Source organism: Prionailurus bengalensis, chromosome B1 (genome assembly GCF_016509475.1).
Source record: "Prionailurus bengalensis isolate Pbe53 chromosome B1, Fcat_Pben_1.1_paternal_pri, whole genome shotgun sequence".
Lineage (NCBI taxonomy): Eukaryota > Metazoa > Chordata > Mammalia > Carnivora > Felidae > Prionailurus > Prionailurus bengalensis.
In genome coordinates, this window is record NC_057344.1 from 75,967,626 (window position 1) to 75,982,571 (window position 14,946).

The 14,946-nt window shown below is 45.2% G+C and overlaps 1 protein-coding gene across 4 annotated transcripts in view; it reads left to right on the forward strand.

Annotated features, from left to right (window-relative positions):
- Positions 1 to 14,946, forward strand: part of GATB (glutamyl-tRNA amidotransferase subunit B) — an 89,037-nt gene that overhangs the window by 29,671 nt on the left and 44,420 nt on the right. For all 4 annotated transcript variants that reach the window (XM_043567503.1, XM_043567501.1, XM_043567502.1 and 1 more), the window contains exons 3-6: positions 2,263 to 2,376; positions 4,712 to 4,910; positions 5,370 to 5,492; positions 13,940 to 14,053. In XM_043567503.1, coding sequence (XP_043423438.1) covers positions 2,263 to 2,376; positions 4,712 to 4,910; positions 5,370 to 5,492; positions 13,940 to 14,053 — 550 coding nt within the window. The remainder of the gene's footprint in view (positions 1 to 2,262; positions 2,377 to 4,711; positions 4,911 to 5,369; positions 5,493 to 13,939; positions 14,054 to 14,946) is intronic.

A 14,946-nucleotide genomic window follows, 5' to 3' on the forward strand; every position in this document is an offset into this window, starting at 1 on the left:
CTTTTAACTGGCACTCTGTGTTTACTAGCCCCTCTGTGCAGCTCTAGTGTGGAGATGATTGATGCTTATAATTCTGACCCTGAAGTACTTCAAGTCTTCTAAATCATCAAAAAAAGATTAAAGTATATTCAATATTGCTGTAATGTTTATGTGTTTTCCTGCATTCTTATTCTTTGGAAATTGATGGTTTCTCAAATGCCTGCATCCTCTTGTGCACACAGGCACAGTGGGAGTCTGTGATCACCCACAACCCCTCACTCCCTCGCAGGGCCAGGTACAGGGAGTTTGTTAGCAATGCACGTGCAGAAATGAGCAAGCAAAACAAAGCTGGGTTCTCTTCATGTCTAGAAGGAGGAAGCAGGTTGGCCCCCCGAGGGGCAGACCGGACAGAGATGAGAGAGAAAACAGTGGGAATAATAAAGCAAGAACTGGTACAGATTAGCAAGACAGGCAGTTTACAGCAAGCCCCCACTACGGTAGAGCCCAGGAGGAGCAGGGCTCCGGGCTGGGACACGAGCTTCACATTCTTGTGTGCCTTGACCCAAATCATCAGGCTGGGATTTGGCAGTGTTCTCTGCCAGCTATATTTGTATTGCAGTAACAACTGTTCAGTAAAATACCAAACATTAACAAGTGAAAACATCAATAATTAGAGAGCATCCTGTTCCCCGCCCCCCCATCTCTTCATGAAAACCATTATTACTGCAGAGCTAACAATATTACTTGCCCCAGAATGAAGAAATCCAAATAGAAGTCCATTTTGTAACCTGGTTTCTGAAGAAAATGCATATAATGATGTTACTAGGAGGGAGATTCACTGTTTGAGTTCTCTTTCGGGGGTGGTATATTGCAGTGGGTAGAGACGCCTCTTACCTTTCTGTTGTACAGATTTGTCTTCAAAATCTGTGTTTGATCAAGTTCTGCCTGTGCTGGAGTGCCCCACTCATTATTCCAGCCTGGAGAGCCGGTCCCTAAACCACAGGGATTCTGTTTGTCACTCACTAGGCAAGGGCTTGTGTGGACCTTAGAGCTGACTTTACCATTTGCCAACTCAGTGATTTGGGTGACTCTTAGGATCTCTGGGTCTTAGTTTTTTCTTTACTGAAATAAAATAATACAAATACCTTCTTTACAGGGTTGCTGTGAAGCTGAAACAAAATGGTGGATGTGGAAAGCCCTATATAAATAAAAGTATACTAAATATACTAATGAACATCATAAATATTCGAATAATGAGTAGAAGTATGTTTCATTAGCAAGTACAAAAATTTTTCATCTTCAAAAATTTTCCCGAAGCAGAGTGGGGAAATGAACTAACTAGATAGGGATTTCTTACTATGGAGTAGATGTTCTGTCTGTTACTTTATGCATCCTGCAGGGTAGGTATTAAACCCTTATTTCAGAGAGGAGGAAACTACGTCTTCACACACTTATACATAGCAGAAGTGGGGTTTGGACCTGCTTACTCCAGAACTTAATGCTTTCACCTTATCTCTAGTTGCCGGTCTTATTCCTTACCCCACATCCCCACTCCCCGAAGTTCTTTAAAAAGCTGTTCATGTCCTTTTGGGCTGGGAAGTTTGCTAGCCATTTCTTGGTCGTTCACTCCTGAAAGTGGGGTAGGGTGGGATCTAGAAGGAACCTGTGAGGTACGACAGCCCCTGGAAGGACCAGAGGCTCAGGAAGAGTCGGGGTGCAGGGTACACTCGGTCTGTACCTCTAGCGAGTCCGCCAGGCCTGGACCGAAACTGAGGAGGCAGGCATGCCCCATTTCCCAGCCCTTGAGGAAATGGCTGTGGCCGTTTTTCCAGAAGATTTTTCCCGGAGTTTCCAGAAGTTCGTTCTTCCTCTGGCGAAGTGTTTTCCAACCTCGCTGAGGTGGCTTGGTGAGCTGCTTCTTGGCTCCTCCTCTTAGGAATCAGTGCCTCTCCTGTATTCTGACCAATTCCTCGTTCTGTTTTAGGATTAAGTTTATTCCAGGTAACCCTGCTGGGCTTTTCTGGGTCCCTCCCTGTTAACTTTGATGTGGCAGTTCCTGAAGTTCCCCGTGGAACCCACCACCGCATGCATTTTCTTTTTTATATAAAGTTTTCCCGGTTCCAGAGGATCAGAGCCTACTTGCGAACTGGAGCTGCCCACACAGAGAACCAGAGATAATGCCTGTTGAAGGGCCAGATTGAATATTCAGGGAGGATGTCAGTGTGTGGGAGAAGCATTTGTTCAGACTGAATCTGAGAGATGCTGTGCGTCGTGTCTCCGTAGGTTCTCAACAGGAGATGCGTCGAAGCGGCGGTGATGACAGGCCTGGCACTGAACTGCCACATAAACAAGAAGTCCTTGTTTGACAGGAAGCACTACTTCTATGCAGACCTCCCTGTAAGTACGCTTGGCGGCCCGCCCTGTGTACGGCCTCAGAGCTGGGGGGCTTGACGCGAGGGAGGGGGGGGGCGCGCCTCTCATGTTTTCAGTCAGGGCTCTGTCCGTGTCAGCGGGAGGTTCTGCCTGGCCCTGATGAAGGCAGGTGCCCCCCGATGTTTACTAGATTGGATGCAGTTGTCCTGATTGCTGACTCCTTGCTTAGCCTCATGCTTCTGCCGGCTCCCTCGTAATTGAATGGGGAGTAGAAGCCAGCGTTCTCGGGCTCAGCCCAGCCGCGGTGTTTGGCGCTAATTGCCTGTTAGGTCCAATCTAACTCTGTGGCTGATGCAACAGTAAATGCATACTGTAGCTTTGCAGATGGAGTGATAGCTTCCCTCTTTGAAGTTGAAGTCACCAGTAATAGGACTGTCTCCTCCAGGGACATTTCTGTCATCTCACGAGGAGCACATAAGTGGACAATAGTAAGCGGAAACATGAACCAGAAGCCTCGACTAACGACAGTAATTGTCTGTGCAGTAAACCCAATATTAACCTGCTTTTTCCTTAAAATTATAGTTTCTTCTTTAGGAGAAGCCAGGGTGAAGTAGAGCCAGTTTTTCATAATGTTGAACTGAACCGAAACTGTAACGTTGAGTGGGTTTCCCAAAATAGTATTTCATTTGATCTGAGCCTCTGATTAGTAAGTATGCCCTTTCTTCAGATTTAGAAAAACGATAGTGAAGATATTGCTTCCCGTTATTCTCCTTGAACTGAAGATGAGGGTGAGCTGGTTGTTAGTGGGTGAGGGCGGAAGTGCGATTAAATACAAAATGCGACTGGAACCTTATTTCTCCAATTGCTTGCTTGCTGCTTTCCCCTCTGGCTGCCACCCGTTAGCAAATTCTGTCGCTTGGTAGGATGAAGGGAATGAAACTGCATTTTTTTCCATCTTTTGAGAGTGCTAATCAGTTCGGTTAAGGTGGGAGACTTAGCATGCAACTAAAATGAGATGTTTTAATTATCTGTGGCTTTCTGTTCTTTCTGGCCCAGGTGGCTCAGATAACCAGAGTTAGTCTTGCCAAATTTTACATGGAACATACTTCTGTAAAACGTCTTTGTTGTTTATCTGAATAAACAGTTCATTCAAATCCAAATGTGACTGAGCATCCTGTATTTTATTCAACAACCCTATTCAGAGTTTAATTTTTATACATTGCGACTTGCTATTTCAGCAGAGTTGACCCAGTGCAGCGGTTCTCAAAGGGCGGTCCCCGTGCCACTAGGATCAGCATCTCCTGGGGACTTGGTAGAAATACAAATCTCAGGTGCTGCCCCAGAGCTGCAGAATGAGAAACTCTTCGGGTGGGGCCAGTCTGTTTCGACCAGCCTGCCAGAGGACTCCTGATGCAGAGGAAGTGTGAAAAATGCCAGCCTGGTGGCTAAGAGCAGAGTGTGGAGCCAGACCATCCGGTGTTCAAATCCTGACATGGATACTTACTAGCCCTGTGGCTTAGGACAAGGCACTTAACTCCTTCCCTGCTCCGTATCTCCCTCATAGGGTTGTCGTGAGGATTAAATGGTGTGAAGAACTCAGAACAGTGTCTGGGACCCCATAAGCACTGCGGGGGCTTCAGCTGCTGCTCTCTGTTCTCCAGTTCTCCATATCAACCTCCTGTCTCTTTAATGTGTGCTGATGCGTGTGTGCGTTTGGAAGTCCTTCCACCTCTACTTAGAAGGAGGTGAGGGAATCCTTGCAACATCCATCAGTATTTTAGTACTACATGTTTTCTTAGCCGAGTGTGAGTGTCACAGCATTTTCTAGCGAGGGAAATGGGAAGTTGGGTCATGGAGGGCAGCTGGCATGATTGGTTCCCTTAAAGAGCAGGAACAAAACAAGCGTAAAGGCACTAGCAACTGCTGTCTCCCGCGCTGAGAGTAGATGGCAAAATGCTTAGCCAGCACTTCCTAATAAGGAGGGTCTGTCAAGAGCCCAGTAATCAGATGCAGGGTTTAGGCTAATGAGCTAAGTGGAAACAATAAATTCTTCTCTTAGAGGCCTCTGACAATGAGATTATTGTTATTCCCCAATTTGTAGGGAAGATGGGATTCGTGTTTATTGCATCATGATTGGGGGTTGGGGGAGGTTCAGGGAAGGTAAGGGAGGGGGGAAAGCCAGAAGAGGCCAGGTTAAATTACAGCTAAATTGCATAAACTAATTTTCTTCTCCTTTTCCTTTTTTCTTCTGTTGTGTTTTTAAGTAAACCTCTAGTCTTAGTGACATAAAAAGAAATAGTGAACTGGACTCCCGCTCACATTTATGGCCTAATCACTGTGTAACTCATGTTGTGTGCAGGCAGGCTACCAAATTACTCAGCAGAGACTCCCGATTGCTGTGAATGGGAGCCTGGCATACAGTGTCTGTGTGGGGAAGAAATGGAGGCAGGTGATCACCAAGACCGTGAGGATCAAGCAGATCCAGCTGGAGCAAGACAGTGGCAAAAGCCTCCACGATGAGCTGCGGTCTCAGACACTCATCGATTTGAACAGGGCAGGTAGGCTTGGAGATTTTCTCTTGCCTTTCCTTCCAGCCAACCCTCTTCCCCCCTAGAGTTTTCCCAAATCAGTTGAGGAAATAGGCCCAAGAGTTTCACAGATCCAGATCAAATATCAGCATTGGTATTGGCACAACTGACTCGAGAACTCAGCTTGAACTGTGATTACCATTGGGCTTGCTAATAACCCACCAATAACTGTGATTATCGTCAGGCTTGCTAATAACCTATCCCTAAAATGTGATGAATGTAGCCACCTCGTCACCGACCCCGCAGCTCGATCTCTCAAGCAGACACTGAAAGAACCAAAGTTAAAAATCAAAATTTGAAGGGGAGGAGAAACCATTCAAAGGCTAGAACCCGTGTTGAGAGTCCATCAGTGATGCAGGGTTTTCCTGAGACTTCAGCCTGATTTATCTGGAGAGCTGCGGTCAGGCTGACCCTGCCTCTCTTTGGTAGGAGTTGGCCTTCTGGAAGTGGTGCTGGAGCCGGACATGTCCTGTGGAGAAGAGGCAGCAACAGCCGTCAGAGAGCTGCAGCTGATACTTCAAGCACTGGGGACCAGCCAGGCAAATATGGCAGGTAGAAGTCACAGAGGAGCTGTCGGTCGTGTCCCTCCTTCTTGATCTTCTTTTTCCGCTTCCCAAGTGTCTTCTCACTGGAGTGTTTTCTGCATCAGCTGCATTGGGGTTGTTTACGTGTTTTGTCAGCCTTTAGACCTCTGGGGTTTTTTTCCTTAGAGTTTTCCTTGGATTCCTTAATGAGCCCCTAGTCAAAACTAAACACACCAACAGCAACGGCACCAAGGCACTGAGCCCAAGAATATGAGATTAGGAGTTGTTAAAAAAAAAAAAAAAAATTCAGCTGAGTAAATTTGAAGATGAGACTGACTTTATTTAAAGATTCATGAATCAGGCAGCATCTCATCTAGCTAATAGGAGGTAGCTCCAAGGAGTTGTACAAAATGGAAGACTTTTATAGAAAGAAAGGAGTGATAAAGGAAGTTTTATAGCAGAGAGTGGATTGTTTCAGGTAAGGTCACCTTTCTTTGGGGGGCGGGATCTGTCATGCAGATTACCTCTCTGGTGTTGATCAGGAACTTCCAGGTCAACTGGATAAAAGGTCACAGTCCTGGGAGAAGCTGAAACTGCACTTAAGTTTTGGTTTGCTATACTGGGGGTGAGCGACTTTTCTTTCTTTCTTTCTTTCTTTCTTTCTTTCTTTCTTTCTTTCTCTCTTTCACAAAGGACTAGATGTGACTAGATGCTTTCTTCTGGCTTCTTCTATCCAAATGTTGTTTTGCACCAAAATTAGGGTCAGTGAAATAGTGTGTTTGAACAGTTTTATCTTTCTCAGAAGACATTATATTTTCCAGAATAGCTCTTAGTTTGTGAGTCTGTGCAGATAGCACTTAGTTGCTACTTGATGATTTTTATTTGTGTCTTTCATTTTGTAGAATTTTCATCCAACTACAGCTGAAGCCCAATTACATCAAGTATAAGGCAAAGTTATGATTTCAAAATATTTGAACTTTGGGATAATATCAAGTTCATTAGAAATGTAGTAGGAAATCAAACAAAAGAAACACCTGTGCCATTGGGACCAAGCAAAATGTATGTTTTAAGTGTTTGCAAATTGGGTATAAAGATTACAAGTTTGGGGGGCACCTGGGTGGCTCAGTCAGTTAAGCGTCTGTCTCTTGATTTCAGCTCAGGTCATGATCGCAGGGTTGTGAGGTCCAGCCCAGCATCAGGCCCTGGGCTGGGCGTGGAACCTGCTTAAAATTCTCCCTCCACCTCTCTCCCTGCCCCTCCCTGCCTCACTGTCTGTCTGTCTGTCTCTCTCTCTCAAAAAAAAAATAAAGATTACAAATTTTGGTCAAACTCAATTTCTTAATGGTTCCTCTCATGGCCCCTTCCTGGCACTCCCTTTTTTTTTTTTTTTTTTAAACTTTATTTATTTATTTATTTTGAAGGAGAGGGAGAGAGAGGATGCATGCAAGCTGGGGGAAGGCAGAGATAAAAGGAGAGTGAATCCCAAGCAGACTTCGTGCTGTGCTGTCAGCATGGAGACTGATGTGGAGCTCAAACTCACACACTGTGAGATCATGACCTGAGCCGAAATCAAGAGTGGGATGCTGGATCAGCTGAACCGCCCAGGTGCTCCTCCTGCCCTTAAGTCACCAAAAGCTAGCCTCACCCATGATTGCCCTCTATTTTCTGTTCCCAGGGGCTTTAAACAAAACTCTTGCCACTCAGCATTCCTTGAGTAGAGAAAGGCAGGAGTGGAGAAAAGATACAGATTCTGCATATACAGTTGTTAATTCATAGTTCAGTAGTGTATTAGAGTACTCCAGCGAGACAGAACCAATAGGATGTGTGTATATGTGCACGTGAATGTCATATGTATGTATGTTTATATATGAAGAGATTTATTCTAAGGAACTGGCTGATGTGATTATGGAGGCCCAGCAGTCCCATGATCTGTAGTCAGCAGGCTGCAGGAGGGCTGGTAGTATAGTTCCAGACCAAGTCTGAAGGCCCGAGAACCAGGAGAGCCGGTGGTGGAAGTTCCAGTGTGAGGCTGAATCCGAAGGCTGGAGGAGACCAGTACCCCAGCTCCACAACAGTCAGGCAGAGAGAGCAAGTTGCCCCCTCCTCTACCTTTTGTTCTCCTCAGGCCTCCAGCAGATTGAATGAGGCCTACCCACAATGGCAAAGGCAGTCTGCTTTATTCAGTCTACCAATTCAAATGTTCTCTCCTCCAGAAGCAGCTCACAGACACACCCAGAATACCGTTTAACCAAATATCTGGGCACTTCGTGACTCTGTCAAGTTGACCCATAAAATTAACCATCAGAAAGTGGTCACAGTGGATGCCAGTAAATACCATTTGAGGATGATGATTCATCTCCTTGTTGGTTTATAATACTATTTACCAACCTTTTGATGTCCCACATTATATTTGTGTGTTACAAAAGGACTTCTGAAATTGTAACGCCACATTTGTCACAGAGAACATGTTACAAGCAACAAACTGTAACATTGGAGCCCCATACAAGTTGAATTTGAAGACAGAACTTGCCTATTTAGTATCTACTTTAAGCTAAACACTGGAAAAACACAGCTACATGAGTCTGCCTACAACTTGGCTTTATAGAAGCGAGGCTCTGTTGTAGGGTAAGAGAACTCTCCATTTCAGATTTATGGTTCACGCTGCTTTTTTACCCACAGAACATAAATGAAATATGGGCAGGTTGGATGGTTATCCATTTATGCACTAAGTGTTGATTCTCTATCACTTAAAAAAATTTTATTATTCCATTCTTCCTCAAAATAACTGTGATTCCTAGCAAACCTATGGAATAATAAACGGACCACCTGTTAGCTGAGAAATAGTCCCATCTGGGTCCTTGCCAAGAGATAAACCATAACGGCAAGAACTCATCAGTCGGTGACAGCTGAGAGGGTTCATTAAATCTCATTTGTTGTGACACTGTTTGTTGCTTTTAAATACAAATCCAGCAGCTTTGCCCCTAGCACAGCAGCAGAGCGGCTGCGGCTGTTCTGAGTGCTATGGGGAGGGAAGGTCCGCATAGAGTCTGCAGGGGTCCAGCTTTCTGTGCTGTTAGTATTTTATCAGCCCCAACCCCTTTGATCCTTCTTCTGCCCCACCACCGTAGGACCACTATGCTGGCATTGGAGACTGCAGTCTGAGAACTGAGGACCACCCTAGAAGGGACCAGTGGACCCCCAGGGTGCTTTTGGAATGAAGCTTCAGTTGCTCTGGACTGTGATTCAGTGAGTTCCTGATAGTTTTGCTAATGAGCATGGGTCAGCTCAGCCTGGGTTCCTGAAGTCATTTCCTTCTCAGTGGACGTTTGCCACTGTTGAGATCCTCAAAGCCATCTGTAGAGCTGAGTGTGCACTGAAGTAGACATTTGACATGGTTTCGGTGATAATGTCTGCCATTTTGAACGGCTAGCCTGTGCTCATCAGCTCACCAAGCATTTTTAAAAATTACCATCTCGTTTAAACTTCACGGCATTCCTGAGACATAGGTGCTGTCACGCCTGTTGTATAGGTGAAGAGGCTGAGGTTTAGAGAGGTCGTGTTATTTGCCCAAGGCTCACAAGAAGTGACTGAGCTGGGATTTGAGCCCAGGTGTGTCTGAGCCCAGGAGCCCTTTCTCTAAACCCCGCATCACACTGCGTCCTAGAGGCAGCCACGACAGTGTCACAGCCATAGATGACACCTTAGAGAGGCAGGATGGCAGACCATGGGTGCTGAGGATGCTAAGGTCCCAGCCCTGGGTTGGGGCCCTGTCCTGCCTCTGGTGGCCAAAAGAACCTGGGCAAGGGGTTTTGATTTCTCTGAGCCTCACTTTCCACATTTATGAAGCGAGTCCCCAGATACTTGTGTATGGAAAGGGAAAGGTCATCACATAGGGCTGGGCAGCTGGGTGTGGTGTCACTGTGCACTGAGACATGGAAGACGGGGAGAAAATCTGGAATTCCATCTTGGGTATGTGAAGTTTGAGATGCCCAAAGGGTGTCTAAGCGGCTTCATCTAAAGCTGCATCGTAGGAAATGAATGTGATAAAGTGTATAAAACTTCTCACAAGCACTGACAAGTAGCATGTGCTTGGTAAACGTTAGGTGCTTTTATTAATGATAGTAAGTACTGTTGCTTTTACAGAACCACCACTCACTTTGCGTACATAAGCTTTGCAAAATATGTTCAATAAAATTTGGTCAGTGTGTGTGTGTGTGTGTGTGTGTGTGTGTGTGTGTGTGTGTGTGTGAGAACTTGTTATTTAAGTCCTGGAGAGCATCCAGTGATCAGAATGAGATAGCTTAACAGACCTCTCTAAATCCTCAGGCCCCTGCTGTTTACAGAAACAGTTTTCTGTCCTGATGGTATATTTCTGATGTGTGAATGTGTTCTTAGAAAAAAAATATGTAACTGCACCATATCACTGCGCTCAGTGGTATCGTTTTTTAGTTTGGCTGTTACAAATCTCTGCTTCTGGAGGGCAGAAATCGAGCTTGATAACGCTCTCATGATGTGTGAATGAAGGCCCCTCACTCAGTGCTGCAGAATGCATTGAGGTAAACCTGACTGGTAAGGCTTTTGTGCACCGGAGGCAATTTAACTTAATTTGTTTAAAAGGTATTTTGTCTTCACTGGATAGAATGTCTTTTGTTAATGCTTGATACTATATTTGAATCCAGGCTAGTGGACTCTCTTTCAACACTGCAGGATACTAAATGATTCCTCTCAGACATTTATGTAGCATGGCCTTCGCCGGGAGAGACTGAAATTCATGCTCTTGTTCCTTATCCAAGTTAAAATTCTAAATTGCAAAAGATGGTGCCATTTTTAAAAGTGGGTGAAGTCCCACTCAGGGTTCCCTGAGTTCAAAAAAAAAAGTTGTTTCCCAAGAAGTGAGATTTGGTTGAGCACAGCTCAGCATACTTTAGAAGTTTTCCTCTGAGCTGAATAGGCCTTTCAGATGATTCCAGCTGTAGATCAGTCCTATTCAGACAGAAGTTGAGAACTTATCAGGAGCCTCTTGTGAGACAGTAACCAGTCTGCTTACTCATTGCTCAGGAAAATACCAGAGTTCTGGCTTCTCCAACAAGGTATTAATTTATTGAACAGTTACTTTCTGCCAGATCCAGCTCTAGATTCTGAATATGGCAGTGAAAGACAATGGCATCAAATAAGACTGAAAAGAGTTGACAAGGGATAGATTACCAATAATGAGAAGAAATTTGGATTTCATCCCAAATGCAGTGGGAAGTCATTGAAGGGCTTTTAAGTAAGGGAATGACAGAGTCTGAAGAACGTTGTAGAAAACCACTCTGGCTGCTGTGTTGAAAGTGGATTTCAGATGAGTAGGAGTAGAAGCAAAGAGACCAGGAAAGAAGCTCTTATAGTAGACCAGATGAAAGATGATGCTGTTTGGGACAGGGTGGCATCAGGAAAGATGGAGAGATCAAGCTGAGTAGATTCAAGGTGGATTTTACAAATAATGGGATTTGTTAACAGGCTGGTGTGGAAATCAAGGGGCAGGAAGAAATCAAGGATGCCTTCAAAGAAGCTTGAGGAGCTAGGTGGTGCTGTTGGCTGAAACTGGGAAGATGAAGATGAGCATATTTGTGGAGGGGAAATCGGGATTTAGTTCTGGAAAGTGAAATGTCTGTGAGATCTCCAAGTGGAAGTGGCAGGTGGAGGTAAGGGTGGGGCTCAGAGTAGAGGTCTGGGCAGAAGAGAGAAATTTAGGACTTAGCAGCACATTGGTGGTATTTGTAACTATATACCCCTCCAGAGAGAGTGCAAGAAGAGGGTCCTGAATGAGATGGGGAAGAAAATACCAGCAGACGAAATGCAAGTAGAGTGTCCAGAGAGGTGGGAGGGAAGCCAAGAGCATATAAGGTCACGGCAGCTGAGAGAGGAAGGTAGTTGAAGAAGGAAGGATTAGTCGATATGTTGCATGCTTCTGGAGTGTCCAGCAAGGGGAGACAGAACAGGTCCTGTGTCCACTGCACTTGGCAGCCAAGAGGTTGCTGGTGACTTTAGCGAGGAATTTTCAGAGAGGCGGGGACAGAAGCGAGACTGAAGAAGGTTTAGGAGTGAACAGGAGGTGAGATGGTAGAGACAAGATGTGCAACAAGCAAGCAAAACCTGTGGGAGAGGATTTGCTGGAAAGGAAAGCAGAGAGACAGCTTAGTAACTGATGGAAAGCAAATGGGGTTCAAGGGACTAGGGTTTGTGCTTTGTTTGGTTTGTTTTTGTTTTCCAGGAGCGAGACTTTCTGCGTGTGTCTCTACTAGAAGTACTGCCGAGAAAGCAAGGGGATTGACTGATGTGGGAGAGAGGAGGTAGCTGAAAGAATGATGTTCTTGGGAAGGAGGGTGGGTGAGGATTTGAAATCCAGGGATAGTCCTGAAGAGACTTCCATTTTGGTCCTAAGGATAAGATTAATTCAAAATAGACTGTAGTCATGTGCTAAGTTCTATGATATTGACCTTGTATATTCTAATAATTCAGAGGAGCCACCAGCGGAGGCAAGCTTATTGATGAGAGCTTCTAAGAGGAGAAGTGGTAACACTTAAGTGGGATCTTGGGGGATGAGCAGAGGCTGAAGAAGGGACAGTAATAGTGATAAAGAGGACGTGCAGGAGCCAGTGGAGTGGGCAGGGGCTCCTATGCAGAAAGCTTCCCTGACTGGAGGAAAGCGTTCTCATGGTCTGAGTAGCAGAGAAAATGGGGGTCGCGTCAGCCAAGAATGGATGACGGCTCTTCAGTACCAAGCAGAGGAGACAAGATGGTCCAGCAGGAGCTGGCCCTGCACACGAGCAAGCAGAGAAAATGAAGAAAGCCACATCGTAGCAGGATGAAAGTCATAGCCACATTGTGGGTGACTGGACAAGGAGGGGTTCCTGAACTACAAGTCGGGATGTGATTCTGAAACCCGGTCTGAAGTTCCGAGCCCTCCAGCGAGGGTGGCCGCAGTGGAAATAGAGAGGAAGTGACAGATGTGAGGGGGGTTGGGAGAGAAGAACTGACAGGATCTAGTTGTCAGTTTGGACATAACAGGAAAAGAAAACAGAGGCAGTGTAGATGACTTCAGGTTTCCTAGACCACGAGTCTAACGTCAGGAATAGTTGGGACTTCTTGACGTTCAAGGAGGCACAAATTGTCCAAAATGTTGAGAAGTCCGTGCTAGAGACGTAGATTAATTTCTGAGCTGAAAGCACCTTTTTCCCTGACGGTCAGCATGGGTGGCACTTGGGGTCGCAGAGTGGGGGAGCTCATCCTTTGTTCTGGGGGAACAAGTGGAGAGAGTAGGGCAGGCAGTGGGTGGCCAGTGGTCTCAAGCTTGCAGGAGGTTGAGCCCCACATCAGCATTTGGGGGAGCAACAGAGACTAAGACCATGGAATTTCTTGGCATGGAATTTATGTATTCTGTTTCATTATTTTAATATGCTTTTGCTGCGGAGTCTTGGAAAATGAATCTCTTGATTCAGCCCATCACAGCCCTCAGGTTTGGCACGTCCTTTTTAAATTTAAGAACCTGCCTAGGAAAATAAAAATCCAGCATTTTGCCCTCACGTTCTGTTCAGTTTTGAATATTGTAAATGAAACTGGAGAATAGAGAATCTGAGTTTTACTTCGTAGGGTATAAAATGCGATTGTTTTTTATCTTCATCTACCTATTTGTCTTAGGATTTTGTCTCTGTCTTCTCCTCAAGGGCCTCTTAGTCCTCTCCACAAACCACCTGCTTCCTTAGGGGTTATTGCTCCTTATCTGAAGGGGCTTTCTGGGTCAGGGAAGGGCCTTCCAGGAGGGAGGTAGTCCCCTCTGAGTTCCTCCACAGACTCACCCCTTCATAACAGCATTGTCTGCTGCAGCAAATCCTTACAGCAATCAGGAAGGGTTCAGAGTCCTGTTTGTGGAAAGAAGAGATGATTGCAGTACCCAGAGGAAGGAGGAGGGGAAAAGCCCAGGTTTCTGGTATTTGCCCTTCAGCTGTAAAATCTCAAGGACTCCCTTATGGATCTCCTGGAATCACTGTTGGAAATCCACCTTCCATTGGAGAGCTGTGCAGGGTTATCAGATGATCATTTCTAATGCCTTCCTGCCAGCTCAGCTCTCACACTTTGGATAAAAACTCAGGATAAAACTACAGAGTAATTTTCCATTTTGACAGTGTTGTTTTTCTTATTTGGCAAAAAATTAGATTTCTGCATCTGGTACCTCCAGAATTTCTCCTGTCTTCTGCATGTGCACAGGGGTGTACAGATATGCACGCACACATAAACTCACACCTCAGATGCCTTAGGACTGTAGTTCTCGTAAGTGGGCAGAAGAGCTTCGGGACCAACCATACCTTCTCTAAACTTGGGTTGCCATAACTGACTAAACAGCAAGTGGAATTAAATATTACTTGCCGGGAGACTTCAAAAGACCACGTTGCCTCAAAGAATTTCTAAAGAGTTGTCTTTTTTCTCTCCTTCCAGAGGGCCAGTTAAGAGTGGATGCCAACATATCTGTGCATCATCCTGGGGAGCCTTTGGGCGTTCGAACTGAAGTGAAGAATCTCAACAGTGCCAGGTTTCTGGCCAGAGCAATAGGTGAACGTCAGCTATTACTTTTAATGTTCCTTTTGTATCCATTATCTATTGCTTTGTAACAAGCCACCCCAAACCTTCGTGGCTTATACAGTCACCATTTCAGTTTTCACAATTCTACTGATTAGATCCTGCCTCAGCTCATTCATGAGGCTGTGGAAGCTGGCACCTCGGCTGAAACAGAGGGTCTAAGGCGACGCCACTCACATATCAACGACTTGGTGCTAGAGATCTGCTAGGCTTCTCTTTCCTTGTGGTCCTTCTTCATTCGCTTGCCTAGCCTGGACTTTTTTGTTTGGCGATGGGCATTCTAGGGGAATGAAGGCAGAGGCCTCAAGGCTTCTTGAGTCCTAAGCTCTAGAACTCCTATAGTGTCTCTCTCTTCCAGCACATTGATTCAAAGCAGATTCAAAGGGAGGATCCTTTTTATGGGAGGGTCTGCAAAATACTGTAACTCTGTTTTTCCATTTACCACATTCTTTCTGACCTGCATGAACTTTATAAAGTCATGTTTATTCGTTATACATTGGCCATAATTTGACCTCACTGGTCAGTATATTTTTCTGCTTCTTACTGTTTTTACTAATAGATTGCATGTGCCTATATAGTCAAGTTTTGGTCTTATTGGAGCTCATACAGTCCCATGACATTGCTGACTGTGAAGACATCTCAAAGGCCTAAAATATTCTTTAAAACCAAAAGTATCTGTAGAGGAAGAGAGAATGTAGGGAGGGATTGAGTTTAAAGTGCATTCCTTCAAGGATGCACAGAGCACAAGCTATCTGGATACATTGCTGTGTGTTGAGTAGAGTCTTGGGTCTTGTTGAGAAAAGCATTGGAAACAATAGAGCAGAGATTCTCTAGTCTTGTGTGAAACCTTATCCTGAACCTGAAAT